This window comes from Entelurus aequoreus, linkage group LG08, assembly GCF_033978785.1.
Source record: "Entelurus aequoreus isolate RoL-2023_Sb linkage group LG08, RoL_Eaeq_v1.1, whole genome shotgun sequence".
Taxonomy (NCBI): domain Eukaryota; kingdom Metazoa; phylum Chordata; class Actinopteri; order Syngnathiformes; family Syngnathidae; genus Entelurus; species Entelurus aequoreus.
In genome coordinates, this window is record NC_084738.1 from 15,069,993 (window position 1) to 15,097,724 (window position 27,732).

Consider the following 27,732-nt stretch of genomic DNA (forward strand, 5'->3'; position numbering starts at 1 on the left):
ACAATTTTTTGCCAATATAATAATAACAGCGGTGTAATGAATACAAATCCTAATTTGGACTAGACAAATCATATTATTACGAGAAAAAAGAAAGATCTTGCTTCATAGAACTTTTTTTTATCTCCAACCCCCAAGACGACAAACTGTATACTGTATGTATATTTGTGGTTTTGGTTGGCAAATGATCTTGTTAACAGCTTGTGAAATAAAGCTCGTCATTTCACGCCTGACTGTGTTGCCTAAGACCGCTGTGTCTTCCAATTACCGTGATTATTCTAACAGGATTTTCTGCGCTATGATACCTGTAGGAGGATTATTATTGATATGAGCGGGCTCTTGGATGGGAAACCCTCTAAGACCGTCGACCATGTTTCGCCCTCCCACACACACACACACACACACACAAGTACACACAATCCATACATTGGGGGAAGAATAAGTACATTATCAGTTTGATTGACGCTCTTACAAAGAATATAAATGGTCCACAATTTTTATAATAGGTGTGTTGTAACCGAGACCAAACGTTTTTTTTTTTTAATCCAGGAAAAAAATATTAAAGGTTACAAATTAATTTGTATTTAATTAGGGGCATTTAGTATTTGATCCGAAGCATCCCGAAGCGGTCACGTGGTACAACTTAGTACCGAGGCTTCACACTTCATCATTTGCGGCTGCTCCCCTAAAGGAAGCAAGCCTCCACTACTCGACACACGCCTCGGCACAAATTTTACGCCAAAAAGCAAACGTTTTTGTAAACCGTCTCCGTTATCCTGCAGCCAAACATTGCACCTAATAAACCAGTCGCTTTTCCCACGAATCATTCCGCGGAATTGTTTTCCCAAACAATATTCTCATGCATTGGTGAGACAATGTCAACACAATTTTTTTTTTCATTTGTACTATTTAAAGCGCTTTGAGTCTCTAGAGAAAAGCGCTACATAAAACTTCACTTCAATCCCCGCTACATTTAAACTAACACTAGCACCAAATAAGTACTTGAAAATGGAAAACATGCAGATAAAAAAATAAAAATAAAACAATGCCTTTTTATTGTTATGGAAATTAGTGACATTCAAGTTGAACAGACTGGTAACTGAAAGATGTCAATTGTAGAAATTAAATGACAACTACTGCAAGTAAAAACTTCTAAAATAAGAAATAAAATCCACAACAAATTGTCATAATGAGAACATGGAAAACGTGCAAAAAATTACATGATTCAACACGATTCTCGCAATATACTATTTGGTATATAAATCACAATACATATTTTTTCTTAAGCAGGTAACAAAGGCTGCTGACGTGTGACTTATACGCGCAAAAAGTAAGCAGGTCTAAAAAAAAAAAGCGTACTTTTAAAAGTTGATTCTTGAAAACTTTGTATCGTAATAATTTGCGATTTTTTTCCCGGCACCCCTTACTAAATTATGGTGCAAACATAAAAATGACAGCACCAGAGACACACAAAGAGCAACTTCATGTAAGCAAGCGGGCGTGTCTCATAGAACTCAACAGTGTGAAAATATAAAATTTTGACATTCCATGGTACATTTCTAATGACCTAAAGGAGCCATATGTAATACTTTCATGTCAAGTCCTCATTAAATGGCCGTGATATGTCAAAAGGCATTAATAAATCATGTTATTTTTGAATACCTCTATAACTGATAACGGACTGATAAATTAGATTTACAGCCCCGAAATATTGTTATGGTTTTCATTCCGATGTTCCGCCCTCTACCGTTTGACCAATTAGAAAGTCTGTGAGTGTGTCACAACCAGGTTGCCAGTTACGCACCGCCACCTTCGTCTGGCTACTGCCACTGGTAAAGTTACTAAACATCTCAGACCTTAGTCAATCTAAAAGGCCTCGTTATGATTCTCAACTTATTCATGACAAAGCCAGGGACAAAACGAGGATAGGTATCGGGATCCCTTTGAAAGATGGAGACGATTGAAGGCAGAGAAGATTTTTTTATCTGACGCAAAACTTGCAAATTTCTTCCTTGATAGGTAAGTAAGGCATTTACGTTTTCTTATTACTTGTAATAAATGGAAATGGACATTTCGTATGTAAACTATATTGTCCAATACAGTCTATGATATTGTCTAACAAAGCTCGTATGTTCGTGCAAAGAATGCTTAGTGTGATGGTGCTCAGCTCCTGGTGTAATGCTTAGAATGCTAGCCTGGTCAATAACACATTGACACATAGGCTAACGGGGGAAATATTTGCCTATCAGCCTGTATGTCAATGTGTATTCGAACTGACAGGGCAAAATATATTTTCGACAAATAAAACCTATGTGGATATGGGTACTGTCAGTGCCTAATTCGTTCTCAGTATGCTGATACGCTGAGGAAATGGGCTCCAACATTAGCACGGCTGTCATCATGGCAATGTGAAACGTATGGAGACAGCCAAATCACATGATAAAATAATTCCTAATTCGTGTAGCCTATAGGCATTCTTTGGTAAAATGTCTCCTCTTTAGTTTTGGGTGCACATTAGCCTGCTAAGCATGCTCTACTTATTTTCCCCAGTACAACCATTGCCAGCGTTGCTTGTAGTTGGTTTTAGTCTTTGTTTTCTGATAGTACTGACAATAACCATGTGATTGCCGTTTGTTGTGATATTGTACGCAGGCATGGCGTACTTCTACCTGAAAATAGCCGAATTTCTGTGTAAAATGTGTTGGTTATAGATTTGTTATTGACAAAACGCTTGTCTATTCAGCTATTATGGTCCCAGCACCTCAACCCCTAGTAAGAGGCAGTGAAAGTTTGAAGTTCCTTGGAGTAGCCCAGTTGATCGAGCTGGATTCGGCTGCCTATCTGGCAACCTCGGTCAGGGAGAGGGGGAGGGGACTACAGAATGTTGACCGTGATTGCAGTACCATTTCTGGCCACATTATTACATATGGCTCTTTTAAGGCCGAGCATAGTTCAAGGTCCCTACAGCTGCTAGTTGAAGTACACTATATTGCCAAAAGTATTTGGCCACCCATCCAAATGATCAGAATCAGGTGTCCTATTCACTTGGCCTGGCCACAGGTGTATAAAATCAAGCACTTAGGCATGGAGACTGTTTCTACAAACATTTGTGAAGGAATGGGCCGCTCTCTGGAGCTCAGTGATTTCCAGCGTGGAACTGTCATAGGATGCCACCTGTGCAACAAATCCAGTCGTGAAATCTCCTCGCAACTAAATATTCCAAAGTCAACTGTCGGCTTTATTATAACAAAATGGAAGAGTTTGGGAACAACAGCAACTCAGCCACCAAGTGGTAGGCCACGTAAACTGACAGAGAGGGGTCAGCGGATGCTGAAGCGCATAGTGCAAAGACTTTCTGCACAGTCAGTTGCTACAGAGCTCAAAACTTCATGTGACCTTCCAGTTAGCCCACGTACAGTACGCAGAGAGCTTCATGGAATTGGTTTCCATGGCCGAGCAGCTGCATCTAAGCCATACATCACCAAGTCCAATGCAAAGTGTCGGATGCAGTGGTGTAAAGCACATCGCCACTGGACTCAAGAGCAGTGGAAACGCCTTCTCTGGAGTGATGAATCAAGCTTTTCCAAAATGATGGCCGAGTCTGGGTTTGGAGGTTGCCAGGAGAACGGTACATTTCGGACATTGTGCATGAGTGTGAAATTTGGTGGAGGAGGAATTATGGTGTGGGGTTGTTTTACAGGAGTTGGGCTTGGCCCCTTAGTTCCAGTGAAAGGAACTTTGAATGCTCCAGGATACCAAAACATTTTGGACAATTCCATGCTCCCAACCTTGTGGGAACAGTTTGTAGTGGGCCCCTTCCTCTTCCAACATGACTGTGCACCAGTGCACAAAGCAAGGTCCATAAAGACATGGATGACAGAGTCTGGTGTGGATGAACTTGACTGGCCTGCACAGAGTCCCGACCTGAACTCGATAGAACACCTTTGGGATGAATTAGAACAGAGACTGAGAGCCAGGCCTTCTCGACCAACATCAGTGTGTGACCTCACCAATGCACTTTTGGAAGAATGGTTAAAAATTCCTATAAACACACTCCGCAACCTTGTGGACAGCCTTCCCAGAAGAGTTGAAGCTGTAATAGCTGCAAAAGGTGGACCAACATCATATTAAACCCTATGGGTTAGGAATGGGATGGGACTTCAAGTTCATATGTGAGTCAAGGCAGGTGGCCCAATACTTTTGGCAATTAGTGTAGCTACCAAATTTAGTTCTGTAATTCAAACTTTACCTCCAGCGGTCCCCAGGCAAATTGAATTCGAACAAAGCAACTGAGAAAACCCTGGCTTGTTCATATCTCTGTAATGTAGGGGATGAAATACTTATTTCCCACAATGTATAAGCCGGATTTAAGTGAGTAATGTTTAGTTGCGCTTACTGAGTTTGACCAATGCGTTCCTCTTCTCGCCTTGTTCCACATATGCAAAATTCACCTCCCAGCTTTTGAGGCCTTCCTGCTTCTCGCAGCGTTTGTGTCCACACTGGAACTGACCTGTAAGATGAAGGCACATCACTGTTAGGTCCATTCTGTGCATATTATTTTGTATTTATTCAAGTCGGAAAAGAAAAGAAGCCAAACAGCCTGCAGCCATTTCCATATAAGACCCCCGCCCCTCCTATATCACCCTCCCCATCCCCTCAGGGCTCCCTGGAGCCTCTGCAAGGCCCGACCCGTTATCCCTCGACGAGCTTAACGCGGCATTGATCAGCTCGGAGTTCGTACAGATTGCGACAGAGGGTCTGAATGCGTCACAAGGGCTCCATTTTGGCACGGGCACCCGAGATGCTCCTGACCTTTGACTACCATGGAGGAAAGGTGACGCAGTGACGGCTTAAAGCCACGGGCAAGACTTTCTCCTGACATGCAGGATTGGATTTCAGAGCTGTGATGTCATCGAGGGAATTAAAAAAAACAACCTACGGGCTCCCACTAAGTCTGACTATTACAGTTAAGACAGAATAGAGATTAGACGTCACTTTTAAGTATTTTTTCACATTCATTATTTAAAGAATTGTGTTTTATATTTATATAGTATCTCCTGTGGAATATGCATATATTTGTAAAACATGTCAGATTAAACATGTATTTAAAATGTCAATTACTGTGACTTTATGTTGTTGTTTTTTTTAAAAGTTTTTTTCGATTTTAAAGACTAAGCATGTACATGTAAAATGTGTCTGATAAAAAATTAAAATGTCAATTAACCGTGACTTTATCTTGAAAAATTACATATTTTATTTTATTTATATAGTATTACTCTGTAGAATATGCATGCACATGTAAAATATGTCAGATTAAAATGTATTTGGAAAGTGTCAATTAACTATGACTTCATCTTGGAAAATCATGTATTTAATTTTGTAATTACTTTTTTTATTTATATAGTATTACTCCGTAGAATATGCATGTACATGTCAAATATGTCTGATTAAAAATGAAAATGTCAATTAAATGTGAATTTATCTTGAAAAATTACACATTTAATTTTGGGATTTGTTTTTTATTTATATAGTATTACTTTGTAGAATATGCATGTATATGAAAAATGTCTGATGAAAAAAAAAAACAGTCAATTAACTGAGACTCTATGTTGGAAAATTACATATTTAATTTTGTAATTACTTTTTATTTATTTATTTTATATTGTAATATTCTGTAGTAATATTAATATTATTAAATTATTAAAAAGTATTATTAAATGTGACTTTATCTTGGAATATTATTAATTTAATCTTCAAATATTTGTTCTATGTATTGGAGAATACGTATTTGTTTGTAAAATAAGTCAGATTAAAAATGTATTTAAAATGTCAATTTACCGGGACTTTATCTTGGAAAATTACGTATTTAACTTTCAAAAAAGTATTCTATTTGTGTAGTATTATGCTGTAAATTATGCATGTATATGTAAATTATGTCAGATAAAAAATTTAGTCAAAATGTCAATTTACTGTGACTATCTTGGAAAATTCCTTATTTATTTGTTTTTAAATGATTCTCTATTTATATAGTATTACACTGTAGAATATGTATGTACAGTAAATATGAAATATCTGTGATTAAAAATGCATTTAAAATGTCATTTTACTGTGACTATCTTTGAGAATTACGTATTTATTTTTCTATTTTTGTTCTATTTATATAGTATTACCCTGTAGAATGTGTATGTACAGTATACAGTAAGTAAAATATGTGGGATTAAAAATATATTTAAAATGTTAATTTACTGTTACTTTATCTTGGAAAATTACATATTTAATTTTCAATTACGGCAGTTTTTTATTAATATAGTATTACTCTGTAAAAAATACATATATATGTAAATTATGTCGGATTAAAATGTAGTCAAAATGTCAATTTACTGTGACTTTATCTTGGAAAATTACATATTTAATTTTCTAAATACGGTAGTTTTTTTATTCATATAGTATTACTCTGTAAAATATATATATATACATACATACATACATACATACATACATACATACATACATACATACATACATACATACATACATACATACATACATACATACATACATACATATATATATATATATATATATATATATATATATATATATATATATATATATATATATATATATATATATATATATATGTAAATTATGTCAGATTAAAAATGTAGTCAAAATGTCAAAATTCCTTATTTATTTGTTTTTAAATTATTCTCTATTTAAATAGCATTACACTGTATAATAGGTATGTACAGTAAATATGAAATATGTTGGATTAAAAATGCATTTAAAATGTCGATTTACTGTGACTTTATCTTGGAGAATTCCGTATTTATTTTTCAATTTTTATTGCATTTATTTAGTATTACCCTGTAGAATGTGTATGTACAGTATGTGGGATTTAAAATGTATCTAAAATGTAAATTTACTGTCACTTTATTTTGGAAAATTATTCATTTAATTTTAGATTTTTCATTTCTATTCATAAAGTATTACCCTGAAGAATATGTATGTATGTTTATGTAAAATCCCTCAGAGTAGTGTGTCAAAAATAGTTCAACTCATCAACGATCGATTGATTGACTTTGAGTGGTTCTATTCGAAAGACTGGCTCGGTAGTATAAATAAAACTAGAATAAAAATTAGGGTATAATTCAAATATGAATACAAAAATACCCAACATGGTTTGTGTATGCTTGAACTATTCAGAACAATAAAGCGAAACATTTTAGAATGGCCTTCCCAAAGTCCTGACTTAAACGTTTGGACAATGCTGAAAAACAAGTCCATGTCAGAAAACCAACAAATTTAGCTGAACTGCACACATTTTGTCAAGAGGAGTGGTAAAACATTCAACCAGAAGCTTGCCAGAAGCTTGTGGATGGCTACCAAAAGCGCCTTATTCCAGTGAAACTTGCCAAGGGACATGTAACCAAATATTAACATTGCTGTATGTATACTTTTGACCCAGCAGATTTGGTCACATTTTCAGTAGACCCATAATAAATTCATAAAAGAACCAAACTTCATGAATGTTTTTTGTGACCAACAAGTATGTGCTTCAATCACTCCATCGCAAAAAAATAAGAGTTGTAGAAATTATTGGAAACTCAAGACAGCCATGACATTATGTTCTTTACAAGTGTATGTAAACTTTTGACCACGACTGTATATATTAAAAACAAAAAAGTGAATCCAAATGCTGCTCATTTTCCTTTGTTCTGACTCATTTTCTAAAATGGTCCCAATCGTTTACTTAAAAGAGCTGTTAAAAAGACCCGATTAGTTGACTAACGTCACGTCTCTCCTGACTCGTCAATGGTGAAAACATGAACATGCATCCAGCATGCACTCGCTCCGTCATTTAGTGACTGCTAATCATGCAGCCATCTGCCTCGCCGTGGTGTCCCTCCTGAGCCGTGGAATTAGGAGGCATTGACGTAGGAGGTACAGGAGTTTCCTCACTTAATGGGTTTACTCAGCCGTGTCTGTGCCAACACTTTTACCCCCGGAGCATGTGAGGGTCACTTACACTGTGAGGAGATTTGTCCACAAGTCGATTGAAGATTCTCAGGTTGCCTAGGAACACTTTTCTATGGACTTGGGCTTCCTCATCATATTCACACCACGTAACCTCCATCACACGCTCGCCAAATGATAATGCGGGTGTCCTTCAACTGGACTTTTCCAGTAAATTCCACGACGTGGGCATTTGGTAAACACCAAGTGTGTCTGTGGGCCATGTTGGCGTGGAAGTGTCACAGTGACAGGAAGGATTCTAAGTGACCACAAATACTGTACTTTAGCTGATATTGTATTTAACGGTGATTATAAATTATTATGAGTTTAGAGTGATAGTAACTCACAGTATTATCATAATAATATTCAAATCTATGTTTGATTTTGGTAGCTATTAAAACCTTGTGTATAATAATAACAATTAGACAGTACTCTGGGACCTTTTACACTGATATGAACATGATGAAAATTGGATTTCCTTTAACAAGTAATTGTATTTTTTTTTAAGTCTAAAGCACTTCATATATTCTAATTATATTGTTAATGTTTTTTATTTGTATTTATTATTATTTTTTGTTTTTTTCCGAAACATTTTAACTTAAAAAAGTAAATAAAAATGTTTATATATGAAATAAAATAGAATATTTTACATAGGTTGAAACATACATACTTTAATTAGAAAAAAATAGCATTATTTTACAAACCCCGTTTCCATATGAGTTGGGAAATTGTGTTCGATGTAAATACAAACGGAATACAATGATATGCAAATCATTTTCAACCCATATTCAGTTGAATATGCTACAAAGACAACATATTTGATGTTCAAACTGATAAACATTTTTTTTGTGCAAATAATCATTAACTTTAGAATTTGATGCCAGCAACACGTGACAAAGAAGTTGGGAAAGGTGGCAATAAATACTGATAAAGTTGAGGTATGCTCATCAAACACTTATTTGGAACATCCCACAGGTGAACCGGCAAATTGGGAACAGGTGGGTGCCATGATTGGGTATAAAAGTAGATTCCATTAAATGCTCAGTCATTCACAAACAAGGATGGGGCGAGGGTCACCACTTTGTCAACAAATGCGTGAGCAAATTGTTGAACAGTTTAAGAAAAACCTTTCTCAACCAGCTATTGCAAGAGAATCTGGAGAAATCACTGCACATAAGCAGCTAAGCCCGTGACCTTCGATCCCTCAGGCTGTACTGCATCAACAAGCGACATCAGTGTGTAAAGGATATCACCACATGGGCTCAGGAACACTTCAGAAACCCACTGTCAGTAACTACAGTTGGTCGCTACATCTGTTAGTGCAAGTTAAAACTCTCCTATGCAAGGTGAAAACCTTTTATCAACAACACCCAGAAACGCCGTCGGCTTTGCTGGGCCTGAGCTCATCTAAGATGGACTGATACAAAGTGGAAAAGTGTTCTGTGGTCTGACGAGTCCACATTTCAAATTGTTTTTGGAAACTGTGGACGTCATGTCCTCCGGACCAAAGAGGAAAAGAACCATCCGGGTTGTTATAGGCGCAAAGTTGAAAAGCCAGCATCTGTGATGGTATGGGGGTGTATTTATTAGTGCCCAAGACATGGGTAACTTACACATCTGTGAAGGCGCCATTAATGCTGAAGGTACATACAGGTTTTGGAGCAACATATGTTGCCATCCAAGCAACGTTACCATTGACGCCCCTGCTTATTTCAGCAAGACAATGCCAAGCCACGTGTTACATCAACGTGGCTTCATAGTAAAAGAGTGCGGGTACTAGACTGGCCTGCCTGTAGTCCAGACCTGTCTCCCATTGAAAATGTGTGGCGCATTATGAAGCCTAAAATACCACAACGGAGACCCCCGGACTGTTGAACAACTTAAGCTGTACATCAAGCAAGAATGGGAAAGAATTCCACCTGAGAAGTTTTAAAAATGTGTCTCCTCAGTTCCCAAACGTTTACTGAGTGTTGTTAAAAGGAAAGGCCATGTAACACAGTGGTGAACATGCCCTTTCCCAACTACTTTGGCACGTGTTGCAGCCATGAAATTCTAAGTTAATCATTATTTGCAAAAAAAAAATAATGTTTATGAGTTTGAACATCAAATTACTTGTCTTTGTAGTGCATTCAATTGAATATGGGTTGAAAAGGATTTACAAATCATTGTATTCAGTTTATATTTACATCTAACACAATTTCCCAACTCATATGGAAACGGGGTTTGTACAAGAGGAAATAAATCGTAATTGTATGAAAAATTGTGATATTGTGGAAAAATAAAACATAATATTACAATAATAATGTTGTATTATTAGGAGAAAAAAGTACATTTACCACAGATGTCTAAATTTTGCAAGAGATATTTGGGAGTTAAATATTTGGATGACATAATTTAACTAAAATGAAATTGCAGAATATGATTTAATTAATAAATATTTTATTAATCTAAAAAATAAATTGTAATGTTATGAGAAAAATAACATTCTTTTATGAAAAGGAATAGAGGTTGAATAGTATGAGTAAAAACTAATGTTTAGATATTTGGTAAGTAATAATTTGGAAAGATATAATTGAATTAAAATGATGTTGTAATACTGTATCAAGCAGGTTTTTTACTTTTAAATGTACAATATTTAATTAAAAAGATAAAGTTGTAATGTTTTGAAAAAAATACCCATCTCTGAATAAATAGAATAAATAAATGACTAAATACATACATACATTTTTGCTTTCAACGTTTAAATCGTTTTATTATTTTTTAAAGTTTTCTTATGTTCATGCCGTTTTTGTCAAAGAAAACCTTGTTTTGTTTAAATGGCAAACACAGTGTCCTTCAACTGGACTTTTCCAGTAAATTCCACAACGTGGACATAGGGTAAACACCAAGTGTGTCTGTGGGCCATGTTGGCGTGGAAGTGTCACAGTGACAGGAAGGATTCTAAGTGACCACAAATTCTGTACTTTAGCTGATATTGTATTTAACGGTGATTATAAATTATTATAAGTTTAAAGGCCTACTGAAACCCACTACTACCGACCACGCAATCTGATAGTTTATACATCAATGATGAAATCTTAACATTGCAACACATGCCAAAACGGCCGGGTTAACTTATAAAGTGCAATTTTAAATTTCCCGGGGAACTTCCGGTTGAAAACGTCTAGGTATGATGACGTTTGCGCGTGACGTCGATGGTTGAAGCGGAAGTATTCGGACACATTGTATCCCAATACAAACAGCTCTGTTTTTATCGCAAGATTCCACAGTATTCTGGACATCTGTGTTGGTGAATCTTTTGCAATTTGTTTAATGAACAATGGAGACTGCAAAGAAGAAAGCTGTAGGTGGGATCGGTGTATTAGTGGCTGGCTGCAGCAACACAACCAGGGGGACTTTGGTTTGGATAGCAGACGCGCTATCCGACGCTAGCCGCCGACCGCATTGATGATCGGGTGAAGTCCTTCGTCGCGCCGTCGATCGCTGGAACGCAGGTGAGCACGGGTGTTGATGAGCAGATGAGGGCTGGCGTAGGTGGAGCGCTAATGTTTTTATCATAGCTCGGACGAGGTCCCGTAGCGAAGTTAGCTTCAATGGCGTCGTTAGCAACAGCATTGCTAGGCTTCGACAGGCGGCACAGCATTAACCGTGTGGTTACAGGTCCAGTGTTTGGTTCGGTGTCTCCTGATAGTAGTATTGTTGATCTTCTGTCTATCCTTCCAGTCAGGGGCTTATTTCTTTTGTTTCTATCTGCATTTAAGCACGATGCTATCACGTTAGCTCCGTAGCTAAAGTGCTTCACCGATGTATTGTCGTGGAGATAAAAGTCACTGTGAATGTCCATTTCGCGTTCTCGACTCTCATTTTCAAGAGGATATAGTATCCGAGGTGGCTTAAAATACAAATCCGTGATCCACAATAGAAAAAGGAGAAAGTGTGGAATCCAATGAGTCCTTTTACCTAAGTTACAGTCAGAGCAAAAAAAAAGATACGTCCTGCATTGCACTCTAGCCCTTCACTCTCACGTTGCTCATCCACAAATCTTTCATCCTCGCTCAAATTAATGGGGTAATCGTCGCTTTCTCGGTCCAAATCGCTCCCGCTGCTGGTGTAAACAATGGGGAAATGTGATGAGCCCTTCAACCTGCGACGTCACGCTACTTCCGGTACATGCAAGGCTTTTTTTTTATCAGCGACCAAAAGTTGTGTCCACTTGTTATAATTTTTTTTCTAATAGAATTTTAAAAATGTGCCGCGGCCTTTAAAAAAAAAGCTGCGGGCTGCACTTTGGACACCTGTGTTTTAGTGGAAACATCAAATGCACATTGACGACCACATTATATCCCATCATGATAATAATCCACGACTGATTATTTGAATGGGACATGTTAACACATGCACCTGGGGATAGGTTGATTGGCAACACTAAATTGGCCATAGTGCATACTTGCCAACCTTGAGACCTCCAATGTCGGGAGGTGTGTGTGGGGGGGGGGCGTGGTTAGCGGCGTGGTTAAGAGGAGAGTATATTTACAGCTAGAATTCACCAACTCAAGTATTTCATATATATATATATATATATATATATATATATATATATATATATATATATATATATATATATATATATATATAAATACTTGACTTTCAGTGAATTCTAGATATATATATATATATATATATATATATATATATATATATATATATATATATATATATATGTGACGGTCCACAACTGTATGTGGCAAAATGCAGCTCCACACTGCTGTCGCTTCAACATATCACTGGCACCAGGTGGATTATGAATTTCTTTTATTACAGTGTCCTGCAAAACAGTGCAAATTGTGAGACTGTGAGTCCACTTGGGTCACGGGATTATCAGTTGGAAGGCGTCACAGTTCTGAGCACTTCCCGCAGGTAAAGTACATACCACTTCTCGCCAGCAACAGGCGCTGTTGCAACACTTCATTCATAATTTAATCAAGCATAATGAACGTCTGTTTCTACACCGTTACATATATATATATATATATATATATATATATATATATATATATATATATATATATATATATATATATATATATATATATTGATTTTATTATATAAATAAAAGAAATACTTGAATTTTAGTGTTCATTTATTTACACATATACACACACACAACACTCATCTACTCATTGTTGTACTTGAAAGTACAATGCTTTGTTAAGGGTTGAATTGTCCATCCTCTTTCTATTCTCTGTCACTATTTTTCTAACCATGCTGAACACCCTCTCTGATGATGCATTGCTGTGTGGCACAAAAGTGCTTTCATCAAATGCACGAGAGTGTGGAATCTTCCATCTCTCCCTATGGCCCAAAACCGGTCAATCCTTGCTTCCTGGGGAAGATCTTCCCTGGCAAGCAATTGGTACTCCAGTACTTGTACCCGGAGGCTGGTCAGGTCCAATCGCAGCTGCGACAGACTTTTTTTTTGGGGGGCGTGGCCTCCAGCTCCGGCTGAATACCGGGAGTTTGTCGGGAGAAAATCTCTGTCGGGAGGTTGTCGGGAGAGGCGCTGAATATCGGGATTCTCCCGCTAAAAACGGGAGGGTTGGCAAGTATGCCATAGTGTGTGAATGTGAGTGTGAATGTTGTCTGTCTATCTGTTTTGGCCCTGTGATGAGGTGGCGACTTGTCCAGGGTGTACCCCGCCTTCCGCCCGAATGCAGCTGAGATGGGCTCCAGCACCCCCCGCGACCCCGAAAGTGACAAGCGGTAGAAAATGGATGGATGGATGGATGTTAACAAAGGCTTAATGTGAGTAGTAATGTAATCCTACAAAGCTCATGACAACATCAAAGCCCTGCATTGCTATTTTTTATGTTTAATTGGAGCTAAACTCATAAGCTAATGGATGATTTTGCCACCCAATTTGGAGCCTTGCAGCTTTGTCAATCATGAGTAAACATTGTGCAAGGTGGTCTCCACTTATACAATTGGCTATTTTTGTTGAGCGTAGCCTTTGCTCTGATGATTACGAACCCAATAAAACACGGCTGCCAGAAGCATTCTCGCTTGCTAATGAGCGTTTTACATCTCTACCTTTTTCTATTTCCAGGGGCCTTTTTACCAGGTTGCCTGGCAACCTGGAGGCGACGATCCAGCACAAATATGAAAGTCTGGACTAAAAATCCCTCAAGCTATTCCTGCAGGTCATCTCATTACCAGCCTGGTCACATCTTTCTTCTATCGGAGGTCAACCACCTCCTGTATCGTCTCCAACGCTGACTCGCACGTCTAACTGCCGAGCACGAGGTTAATCCTCGACACAATTTGCCTTTTTTTCATGTTTGTTTTGCTTCTGACAATCAGCCCAGGCAAGCTGCTGAGCGGAGATGCAACACTCTGACAGAGTGTTGTAACGTTTATTTACTTGGCTCACAGCGCCTGACCGACTGGAGCAAAGGGCGTTCCATGCAACTGCAACTGATGCTGTTTGCGTGTGTGTGTGTGTGTGTGTGTGTGTGTGTGTGTGTGTGTGTGTGTGTGTGTGTGTGTGTGTGTGTGTGTGTGTGTGTGTGTGTGTTCTTGTATTTCTACCCTTCTTAAGACATCAACAAGGAAAAGTACCTTCCATATGAGGTCCCAATACGGAGAACCATTGCATCTAATAGAGTCAAATACTAGAGTCTGTGAACATTGCTCCAAAGTCAGGATTTTTTGTTGATTTAATGTGCATACAAAAGTAAACATTGACAGGTGCAAAGACAGCAATATATGATAAAACAAGACGGCAGCGAAAGAAGGACTTCCCTAGGAGAAATATAATCTTAGAGAAAAACGTAATTTAAAACATTTGTTTGCATGTACAACACTTAAGACCTTAAGTATATCAGTATGTGGAATTAAATTATGGAATGGATTAAGCAAAGCAATCAAACAATGTACTAATATGATACACTTCAAGAAACTCTTCAAACTTAAAGTGTTTACAAAGTACAAAGAAGAAGAACCATGACAAACATTCTCAATTTATTTCATCCATCCATTCATTCATTCTTAAAGTAATCTTACTTATCTCATCATATGAAATATGACTTACTTCACCAATTATTATTATTAAATTCTTACTATCATTTATTTATTTATTTTTATTGTGATTACTTATGGAGTTTATTGTGAAAAAATTGTGAACAGGAAGTGAACAAAAAGTTTTGCAACTGTTATGTAAAGAAAAGGGGTAGGATTAAATAAGCTCTGCTTCTTCCTACTCCTTTTCGAACATGTTGAAAAGAGAAACTGGAAATTGTGATGTATCATGTTGTATGCTTGCATGTTCGAAATAAACTCAAACTCAAACTCAACTATTCATCCTCGAAAAAACAGCTGATTTTACGACTTCCGGTGCTGACGTAAGACAACCCGCGTCTCATATGTGACCATAGGATGAACAAATACACTACGGTACTAAGACTATAGTGGCCATTAACAGTTAGATTCTACAGCTGGGTTGCCCAAAGTGCGGCACAGGGGCCATCTGTGGTCCGTGACTCGTTTGTCATCGGCCTTAATTAAGCACATTACAAAAAACAAAAAATAGAGATCTCATTTGCACCCCTGGTGGTGAAATCTATCAAAATTAGGGTGGTCCAAAAAGGAGGGATTTTTCAAATTGACTGTGTGTCGGTTTTAAAAGTGCTCCACCTCTGGTCGACATATGAAATAACAAATGTGTGTAAAAATTTGAAGTGCTCCCCCTCTGGCCAACATATGTAATAACAAGTGTGTATAAGAAATTGAAATGCGCCCTCTTTGGCCAAAATTAATAAAAAATAAAGAAAGAAATATGTATATAGAGACATACTGTAATAACGAAGTAAATAATGAAGATTAAAAACCAATTACCAAAAAAAAAAAAATCTTTTTTTTTTAACTAAAAGCAGTCTTTTTCTTACAATGTGTTGACTATTTTCTTATAAAGTTGGAACAATTTCTCATATTGTTTCTGCTCCTGTAATATTGCAATATTTTCTCGTAAAATGATTACTTTTTCATGTCAAATTATTACTTTTTAATGCAAAACGGTGACATTCGTCATATAAAATTCAGACTTTTATCACAATATTGCCAATTTACTTGTTGTTCTTGTAAAACACTGACATTTTTTTAGTAAAATTATGACTTTTGTCATAATTTTGCCAAGTGAAATTCCGATTATTATTATGATATTGCCAAAATTGTAAAGTTTTCTTATAAAATTGTGACTTTTGTCGAGTAAAATTACGACTCTTTTCATAAAGTTGCCAACATTTTAAGCTTTTCTTGTTATTGAGTAAAATTCCAACTTTTATCATAATATTGCGCACATGTTCAGTTTTTCTTGTAAAATGTTGGCTTGTGTTGAGTAAAATGACAACTTTTATTATAATACTGCCAAAATTCTAAGTTTTACTTGTGAAATTGTAACCTTTTTCTTGTGAAATTCCAACTAACTTTTCACAACAAGCTTTTTTATATTTGCGTAGTATGTATATATTATTAATGTTGTAAATACAAATCTTTAAATATCTAGAAAGGGTGGTCCTAAAGAGGTAGGCATTTTTTCGGCGGTCTCAAGAAGGTAACAAATACAAGCATATGTGTGTGTGTGTGTGTGTGTGTGTGTGTGTGTGTGTGTGTGTGTGTGTGTGTGTGTGTGTGTGTGTGTGTGTGTGTGTGTGTGTGTGTGTGTGTGTGTGTGTCGTCTACTGAAGGGTACTACTCCGAGTTACTGCCTATGTGGATGACTCTTTTCGTAATATTAAAAGGTAATGCCCAGAACCTAAAGATGACATTTAGTGACTACAGTAGAACCTCCAAAGTCAGACACAATCTACAGTATAAAGACAAAAAACATTGCTGTTTTTAAGGACGAACTGCAACAATTATTTGATAGAAACACGCTGCTATTTTTTAGGAATACTCTGCATAAAATGCATGATAGGCGTGCACTGCTGCAAAAGGGTTAGTCAAAGATTATTTATATGACAGGAGTGCTATGCTGTTTTTGATAATTTCCTACAAAACACTAATGAAATATCTTCTGTATACGACAAACGCGTGCTGCTGTTGTTTTAGTAGAAAAATGCTCATCAAAAATCCTCCATATGACAGGAACACTGATGTCTTTAGGAATGTTGGGCAAAAAGGGTAGTAGAAATCTTCTATATGTGAAAAAAGTATTGTGTTGTTTTAGGAATTTTATCAATATATATTATTTTTACTTTCAACGCTTAAATCTCGAGAATAGATCAACTTCGGATCTATCTGTCAATTCTACATTTTTATTATTTTGTTTATGTTTTCTCATGGTTCATGCCCTTTTTGTCAATGACAATATTGTTTTATTTAGATGGTTAAATAAATACATAATATTGCAAATGTTTTCTAAATGAACTGAATAAAATGAAAGTGCAAATGAAAATACAGATGCACCATTTTAGTGATAATTTTTGCGCTTGAGAAACTTCTCTATGACTTCTTCTGTTTGTTTGAGATTGCTGCCACAAGTGGTGGAAGAGTGTATCACAACTGAGTAAGGCTGCATCCCATACGGACCACAGCTGACAACAGATAAGAGGCGCTCGCGGCCCAACAATGGTTAAGTTACACTGCTTTATATCAGTGGTTCTCAAACTTTTTTTACCTCAGAAAGCACTTGGCTCTCCAAGTACCACCACAATGACCAACATTAAAATACAGTAGCGTAATAGGCCTAAATATTCATTAAAAACCATGCTGAGTGTATTTAATATTTTTGGCCACTGTAACATTACACACAGTTTGAACATTAACAATGTGTTTGAATATTTAATTAAGTGATTCTTTGGCGTACCACAAGATTGAGCACAGTTTGAGAATCACTGCTCTGTATGACAAAAGTGCTCTGATGTTTTTAGGAATCTACAGCAAAATTGGTGGTCACTCAAGAAGCAGAATGTGGCCTGCAGACCACCAGTTCTTCAGCGTCAAGCTCACAGAGTTGAAGTCCTACAACAGTGGTCGGCAACCCAAAACGTTGAAAGAGCCATATTGGACCAAAAATACCCAAAAAAAATCTGTCTGGCTCTGCAAAAAATGTAAAGCCTTTTACAAGTGTTATAATGAAGGCAACACATGATGTACATGTCGATATCAGCTATATTAGCCTACTATTAAAATGACTATGTGTCATAGGCTGATGCAAATCTTCGTTGACAGAAATGTTGAAATGTAATATTTATTCTACACATTTTTACAACATTGGAAAACATTACTAAAATGGAGGCTTTTCAGAGGGTGTGATAACTCCTGGAAATTACTGGCTTAGAATGGCCAAAGGTAAAGATGTGTGTGTTCAAGTTGAAGGAAACGGAAACTACAAATAAAATGACCTCAAATATACCTAAAATACGAGGCATAATGATGCATTTATGTACATACAGCTGGCATAAATAGCACGTTAGCATCGATTCGCTTGCAGTCATGCAGTGACCAAATATGCTTGGTAAGTGCTCCACACAAGTCAATAACATCAACAAAGCTCACCTTTGTGGATTCACGCACAGCATAAGACGTTTGATGGACAAATAGAGACAAAGAAGGAGTGGCATAAAATACGTATTTCTGTGTCAGCCTCAAGGAAAGTTGTACATGTAAAAAAACTACGGTGCGTTCAAGGACTTTCAAAATCACGACAAAATGGCGCGCGACAAATACTCTCATCAGTGAAGCATGCTTAATGTAAACAGTGGGATTTCTAACAATTAGGAAGGTTGGTGTCATGTTTGTCCTCCTACAGAAACCATGTTAAAACAAAAAATATATTTTTTTCCTCATCTTTATCCCATTTTTCCAGGGAGCCACTAGGGCGGCGCTAAAGAGCCGCTTGTGGCTCGAAAGCCGCGAGTTGCCGACCCCCGTCCTACAAGATGTACTAACATGACGTCACACACAATGACGGTTTGAAGGCCCAAGTTTTTGATGGCTTTCTAAAAAGTGCACTAGTTTGTGTTGGCCTTTCTTGCGTAATAAAAGAGTTGTCAAAGAAACAATGTGATATTGTGAAAGCCAACCGAGGCCATAAATTCGTGCTTGAATTTGAAGAATTGCAGGAGAACTAATTGAGAATGCTTGGAGAGCAGTTCTAGCCGCTAAAAATACTCGCTGGTTCCTCTCCAGCTGATTTATTCTGGCACAACCCAACCCGGCAGGACCCCTTTATAAAATATAGATCCGCTTTCCAGTTAGATTAAAGGCCACTCTCATTTTCACTCAGCCTCTACACTACTGAAGACTTATCATCTCATTTTAAGCTGAGCATACACTCCTGTCTTTTTTCTTTTTTTGCTCCTTAATGGCACCTCTCTTGAATTAGAAGACGTTAAGGTCAAGCATTGCGCTGTGATCAAAAGCGGGTCATGTGATGTTTCTATGCGGGCCTACAGAACCAGGATTTAGGAGTGAGATGCCACACCAGGTGCTAATCCCGACATGGCGATATGGAGGCGTCTTCATTAATGCCACGGGGAGATTACTTTGCTGAAATGATTGGGAATATTCAGGAAATGCAAATCACATCTCAATTCGGCAAGCATCAAGAGATTAACAGCACGGTTTGCCTCTTCTCTAGCTTTTGTAGCGCTGCTTTTTCTGAAAACAGAGGCCTTCACGAAGAATGTGAAGAGAAGAATAACACCCCCTTTTTATCGAGGTTAGTTGTTTTTTTTTGCTTTTATTTGCAACAAACTTAAAGCATGTAAATTCATAGTTTATTTTTATTTTAGTACTCTGGAATGCCCTCCCGGTAACAGTTAGAGATGCTACCTCAGTAGAAGCATTTAAGTCCCATCTTAAAACTCATTTGTATAATCTAGCCTTTAAATAGACCCCCCTTTTTTAGACCAGTTGATCTGCCATTTCTTTTCTTCTCTCCTCTTCTCCCCTGTCCCTTGCGAGGGGGAGTTGCATAGGTCCGGTGGCCATGGATGAAGTGCTGGCTGTCCAGAGTCGGGACCCCGGGTGGACCACTAGCCTGTGCATCGGTTGGGGACATCTCTGCGCTGCTGACCCGTCTCCGCTCGGGATGGTTCCTGCTGGCCCCGCTGTGGACTGGACTCCCGCTGATGTGTTGGATCCACTGTGGACTGGACTTTCACAATGTTATGTCAGACCCACTCGACATCCATTGCTTTCGGTCTCCCCTAGAAGTGGGGGGGGGAGTGGGGGTGGGGGGGTTACCCACATATGCGGTCCTCTCCAAGGTTTCTCATAGTCATTCACCGATGTCCCACTGGGGTGAGTTTTTCCTTGCCCGTATGTGGGCTCTGTACCGAGGATGTCGTTGTGGGTTGTACAGCCCTTTGAGACACTTGTGATTTAGGGCTATATAAATAAACATTGATTGATTGATTGATTGATTTGAAGACTTGCAGCACTATTAGAGACTGTTTTTAAGGACCTACTGCAAAATCGTTAGTCAAAGATCCTTTATACCAGTGGTCCCCAACCACCGGTCCGACGACCGGCACCGGTCCGTGACGCATTTGTTACCGGGCCGCACAGAGGCTTTAAAGGCCTACTGAAAGCCACTACTACCGACCACGCAGTCTGATAGTTTATATATCAATGATGAAATCTTAACATTGCAGCACATGCCAATACGGCCGGGTTAACTTATAAAGTGCAATTTTAAATTTCCCGCAAAATATCCGGCTGAAAACCTCTCGGTATGACGACGTTTGCGCGTGACGTCACGGATTGAAGCAGACATTTTGGAATAGCACGGTGGCCAGTTTAAGTCGTCTGTTTTCACCACATAATTCCACAGTATTCTGGACATCTGTGTTGGTGAATCTTTTGCAATTTGTTTAATGGACAATGAAGACTGCAAAGAAGAAAGCTGTAGGTGGGATCGGTGTATTAGCGGCTGGCTGCAGCAACACAACCAGGAGGACTTTGAGTTGGATAGCAGACGCGCTATCCGATGCTAGCCACCGACCGCACCGATGATCGGGTGAAGCCCTTCGTCGCGCCGTCGATCGCTGGAACGCAGGTGAGCACGGGTGGTGATGAGCAGATGAGGGCTGGCGTAGGTGGAGAGCTAATGTTTTTAGCATAGCTCTGTCGAGGTCCCGTAGCTAAGTTAGCTTCAATGACGTCGTTAGCAACAGCATTGCTAGGCTTCGCCAGGCTGGACAGCATTAACCGTGTGGTTACAGGTCCAGGGTTTGGTTCGGTGTCTCCTGATAGTGGAAGTAATAATAGTATTGTTGATCTTTTGTCTATCCTTCCAGTCAGGGGCTTATTTCTTCTGTTTCTATATGCAGTTAAGCACGATGCTATCACGTTAGCTCCGGAGCTAAAGTGCTTCACCGATGTATTGTCGTGGAAATAAAAGTCACTGTGAATGTCCACTTCGCGTTCTCAACTCTCATTTTCAAGAGGATATAGTATCCGAGGTGGTTTAATATACAAATCCGTGATCCACAATAGAAAAAGGAGAAAGTGTGGAATCCAATGAGCCCTTGTACCTAAGTTACGGTCAGAGCGAAAAAAGATACACCCTGGCGTCCTGCACTGCTCTCTAGTCCTTCACTGTCACTTTCGTCATCCACAAATCTTTCATCCTCACTCAAATTAATGGGGTAATCGTCGCTTTCTCGGTCCGAATCACTCTCGCTGCTGGTGTAAATAATGTGCAGATGTGAGGAGCTCTTCAACCTGTGACGTCACGCTACTTCTGGTACAGGCAAGGCTTTTTTTATCAGCGACCAAAAGTTGCGAACTTTATCGTCGATGTTCTCTACTAAATCCTTTCAGCACAAATATGGCAATATCGCAAAATGATCAAGTATGACACATAGAATGGATCTGCTATCCCCGTTTAAATAAGAAAATCTCATTTCAGTAGGCCTTTAAACAATTTATAACCGCCAGTCCAACCAGACACACCAATAAGCTTGTTCATAGATGTATTATAAAACTCCTAATTAGGGATGTCCGATAATATCCGACTGCCGATATTATCAGCCGATAAATGCTTTAAAATGTAATATCAGAAATTATTGGTATCGGTTTCATAATTATCGGTATCGGTTTCAAAAAGTAAAATGTATGACTTTTTAAAACGCCGCTGTGTACACGGACATAGGGAGAGGTACAGAGCGCCAATACACCTTAAAGGCACTTCCTTTGCGTGCTGGCCCAGTCACATAATTTCTACGGCTTTTCACACACACAAGCGAATGCCAGGCATACTTAGTCAACAGCCATACAGGTCACACTGAGGGTGACCATATAAACAACTTTAACACTGTTACAAATATGTGCCACACTGTGAACCCACACCAAACAAGAATGACAAACACATTTCGGGAGAACATCCGCTCCGTAACACAACAGAACAAATACCCAGAACCCCTTGCAGCAGTAACTATTCCGGGACGCTACAATATACACCCCCCGCTAACCCCTACCACCACGCACCCCCACTTCAACCCCCCCATCACCCAAACCCCGCCCACCTCAACCTCCTCATGCATGTCCCAAATTCCAAGCTGCTGTTTTGAGGCATGTTAAAAAAAATAATGCACTTTGTGACTTCAATAATAAATATGGCAGTGTCATGTTGGCATTTTTTTCCATAACTTGAGTTGATTTATTTTTGGAAAACCTTGTTACATTGTTTAATGCATCCAGCGGGGAATCACAACAAAATTAGGCATAATAATGTGTTAATTCCACGACTGTATATATCGGTATTGGTTGATATCGGTATCGGTAATTAAGAGTTGGACAATATCGGAATATCGGATATCGGTAAAAAAGCCATTATCGGACATCTCTACTCCTAATAGGAAGTCGCCATTTGCTATATTTGTTACATCTTTGTTACATGGGACAATGCACATTAATAAACATATAAAATGTAAAGGTGCCAAATCGTAGCCAAACACTTGGTTCCATCTGCAGTCCGTGGCAGGTTAATGACATAAGATCAGGGCAGATCAGGAACAAAGTGACCATAGGAGTTAATGTGCATAAGGCAGATGGAGAAGTGCTAAATTGTTGCATATAATAATTGTGCTGAAGGAAAAAAATAAGCATCTCTTTTGGCCTAGTAAGTTAAAGTGCTGGTTTCGTTGCACATCGTCCTATTACATAAGTAGTTAGCAATAACGGATATATTTACGCATGGAAAATTGAACAAAAAAAGCTAACATTAGTGTATCTACGCATGAAATATTGCACAAAATATGAATACATAACTTTTAGAATGGAAATAGTAATCCACAGAAATCTATTGGAACTAATGTCAAGTATTCTAGCTTTCTTATGTATCCAAGCTCTTGTCCTGGAATGGGATGTATCACCTAAAACCCATCAGATACTAAACGCCTACTACTAGCAAAAATGAGCAAAAAACATAAAGTCTATGAAGAGCTTTTTTGCAAAGGGAAAAGGCCAGGTGCTCCCACTAATTGAATGTTATGGTGATTGTTTTCATGTATTCATTTTTCATGCCCTTTTTGCTATATCTACATGCCACACGTGCAAGGCCGGTCTGTGAAAATAATGCCTACATTAAACCGGTCCCTGGTGCAAAAAAGGTTGGGGACCCCTGCTTTATACGACAAAAATGTTAAGCTGCAAAAACCCTAACTAGTCAATTATCCTCTATACCAGTGGTTCTCAAACTTGTTTCACCAAGTACCACCATAACGACCCACATTCAAATACAGTAGCGTAGTAGGCCTAAGTATTCATTAAAAACGAGACACGTTTTATTTAACACGTATACTTGATATTTTTGGCCACTGTAACATTACACACAGTTTGAACAGTAACACTGTGTTTAAATATTTAATCCAGCGATTTTGGGGCGAACCACATGTGTCAAACTCAAGGCCCGATTTTGTGTGAATTAACATGCTTTTCATTTTGACAGAACAAAAATACATGTACTCCATGCAATTGCATATCCTTTAAACCTTATCTAATATTGCAACAAATATTATATTATCATACATTTCAAACATTTGTATTTGTACAAATGAAAATAAATACTTAAATATCGGCTTTACTTATGATTTTAAAGCAAGTTATCCATCAAAAATGTTCCCTGTAAAAATGCTACCGTAAAAAACAAAACAGAACAAAAAAAACTGTTGTACAGTAGTAATACACCGCAAAAACAACAACCGTAGATTTTACAGGAAAAACAGTTGTAATGTTTTTCAACTTCCATTTACAGTACACATTGTAAAAAACATCATACTTTTTTTTTTTTACTGAAACTATATGACATTAGTGCTCTGCTATTTTTAGGGATCTCCTGTAAAAATATACAAGTGCTGCTATTCTTAAAGGAACTACGGTACTTTAAAATGTCAAAAAGTGGTCTGCTGTTTTTACGAATGTTCTTTTAGGGACCTAGTGTAAAAAATGCATGTCAAAAATAATCTATATGACAGGAACACTGTGGGTTTTAGGAATGTTATTGCAAAAAATGGTCAAAATACGGCAGGAGTGCTCTGCTGTTTTTAGGGACCTCCAGCAAAAACACTAATTAAAGATCCTCTATATATGACAAAAAAAAGTGCTGCTATTCATAAGAAACTACAGTACTGCTAACATGACAAAAGTGTTGTTTTTAGGAATGTTATATATTGTATATGGGTTACACTTGTATAGCGCTTTTCTACCTTCAAGCTAGACAAAAAAACTGCTGTTTTTAGGGATCCACACTTTTTTTTTTTGAAGTATATAAGTACATAGTTGAATTAAAGACTTGCAGCACTTTTACTACTACTGCTAAAATTAGATTAAAGTCAGAAACTTAGATCCGTTAAATAAAAAATTAGTAAAAAAACAAAAACATAATTCTAATCATAAAAACTAAACAAAGAAAATCACAATATTACGGGCTAAGCTCAGTGGCCTAGTGGTTAGAGTGTCCGCCCTGAGATCGGTAGCTTGTGAGTTCAAACCCAGGCCGAGTCATACCAAAGACTATAAAAATGGCACCCATTACCTCCCTGCTTGCCACTCAGTATCAAGGGTTGGAATTGGGGGTTAAATCACCAAAAGGATTCCCGGGCGCGGCCACCGCTACTGCTCACTGCTCCCCTCACCTCCCAGGGGGTGAACAAGGGGATGGGTCAAATGCAGAGGATAATCCCACCACACCTAGTGTGTGTGTGTGACTATCATTGGTACTTTAACTTTAACTAACTTTATAATGTTGTGGAAGAATTTGACCCAAATTATTGGGAACAACCTCTGAAGTCGCACCGAGATGTCTGCAAATCTTGCCAGTTGCGTAAGCACCACTGCAGTAAACTTGTCCCTCTTGCTTTTTCTTTGGCTTTTGTGGAAACACTTACTGGGAAATCAGCAGCCTCAATAAGAAGAATATTGACAGAAAATATGTCATTTGTTATTTAAAGGTTAACTTCTTTCTCCACTTACATGTCAGCTAAGAAGCTTAGATTCACATTACGTCTTATCAATTGCCATTGAAGTTACAATAGAGTGCTCTTATGTTTTTACGTGAACAGTGGCTAACTTCTTTTTGCACTTGAATGACAGTAAAGAATGGTGAAGAAGAACCTGTGAAAATTTGTCTCAAAAGTTGAGACTGACTTGTCACTTCATGAATGTTTTAAGATAGTGACGGTTCGACCCTAGAACAAATTATTTCTTAAGGGAAAAACTGTACAGTATTTATTACGCCGAGCTGTATTGTCAACCACAAGCAGTTTCGGGCTTTTTCGTGGAGAAAGCGGTAACGCTTGAAACCGTGGACATCACGCTGTTGTTTAGTGATATTTTCAGACGGCAACTGCAACAACTTCGAACTCTTCCAGCTGTTCCTCGCTAACAAGAGACCGGAGGAGCGAGCCTCTGTCAAAACACGTCCATACGTAATCACCTCGTCTTCCAACTCTCTTGACATGTTGTTGTCTTTCCTTTTTTTTTTTTGCCAACATGCCAGAGCGTGTTTGCATTTAAATTATTCACACACAATTTGTTTCTATTTGCCCCGAAAGGACAACCAAGGCGGTAAGATGATATGCTGAGTTAGCAAACTGTGTGGGGGTGAATAAAAAAACATGTTTTCTTTGAATATGGATGTCATGTCAGAAATCGTATTGCTTCTTTATCGTCAGGGCGCCACTAAAGCTACGACACATGGGTCATGTGGTTTGTGTAAGTATTAAAAAGCGCCTGTCATGAAGTTATACAAACCTCAAAGGAATTATTGTAAAAAAAAAAAGACCAAAAAAACACTACACATGCTCATTACTCATAATTTAAAAAAGATGAACACCCGCAATAAAAGCATGTGATTTAATTCAGCCAATGAGATGAGAAACAGAAAAATATGTAGAAAAATAACTCTAATTCAATTATAACATTACCAATTAACAATTATAAATATTACCCATAGCAGTGACATTTCTGTATTCCTTTTTTTAATTTTTATATTATATTTCTTTAAAAAAATTAAATTTTTACAAAAATGCTAGCGAAAGCTTAATTCAAAACTTTTGTCCTAGATTTTTGGGGGATACATTTTTAAGCATACCACTGGGAATATTGTCTTACTCCATCCTGCAACTGACCCTTGAAATGGAACATTTGGAAATTATTTCAGGCAATAAGCAAATAATAAAGAAATACATAAGGAATTAATAATATAACCAATATTAATATATGGTTACCGTATTTTTCAGAGTATAAGTCGCACCGGCCGAAAATGCATAATAACGAAGGAAAAAAAACATATATAAGTCGCATTTTTTGGGGAAATTTATTTTATAAAACCCAACACCAATAATAGACATTTGAAAGGCAATTTAAAATAAATAAAGAATAGTGAACAACAGGCTGAATAAGTGTACGTTATATGAGGCATAAATAACCAACTGAGAACGTGCCTGGTATGTTAACGTAACATATTATGGTAAGAGTCATTCAAATAACTATAACATATAGAACATGCTATACGTTTAGCAAACAATCTGTCACTCCTAATCGCTAAATCCCATGAAATCTTATACGTCTAGTCTCTTACGTGAATGAGCTAAATAATATTATTTGATATTATACGGTAATGTGTTAATAATTTCACACATAAGTCGCTCCCGAGTATAAGTCGCATCCCCGGCCAAACTATGAAAAAAACTGCGACTTATAGTCCGAAAAATACGGTAATCAACTTTAGGTTATAATAAATATGATAAATGTGAAAAAAGAACAATAGAAGTATTATTTTGTTATTATGAAAGGATTGGTGCATATTTACAAATAAATAATACTTATAAATATATTTAAAATGACGTTAAAAATTGCTAATATTTGAAAAAAAATCATACAAAATTGAAAAGGTCAACAAATGTTATAAAATTAATTTAACTTAAGAGATAATAAATATAAATGGTTTATACTTGTATTGTGCTTCTCTACCTCCAAGGTACTTAAAGCGCTTTGACACTATTTCCACATTCACCCAATCACACACTGATGGAGGTAGCTGCCTAGCAAGGCCCTAACCACAACCCATCAGGAGCAAGGGTAAAGTGTCTTGCGGACACAGCGGACGTGACTAGGATGGCAGAAGCTGGGGATCGAACCAGAAACCCCCACGGCCGCTCTACCAACCGAGCCACGGTACACATATATAGATATATGTATACATACGTATATATG

General features: G+C 37.7%; 1 protein-coding gene across 1 annotated transcript in view; it reads right to left on the bottom strand.

Moving 5' to 3' along the window:
• Positions 1 to 27,732, bottom strand: part of fra10ac1 (FRA10A associated CGG repeat 1) — a 46,931-nt gene that overhangs the window by 9,498 nt on the left and 9,701 nt on the right. The window contains exon 9 of the mRNA XM_062055662.1: positions 4,394 to 4,507. Within this exon, the coding sequence (XP_061911646.1) occupies positions 4,394 to 4,507 (114 nt within the window). The remainder of the gene's footprint in view (positions 1 to 4,393; positions 4,508 to 27,732) is intronic.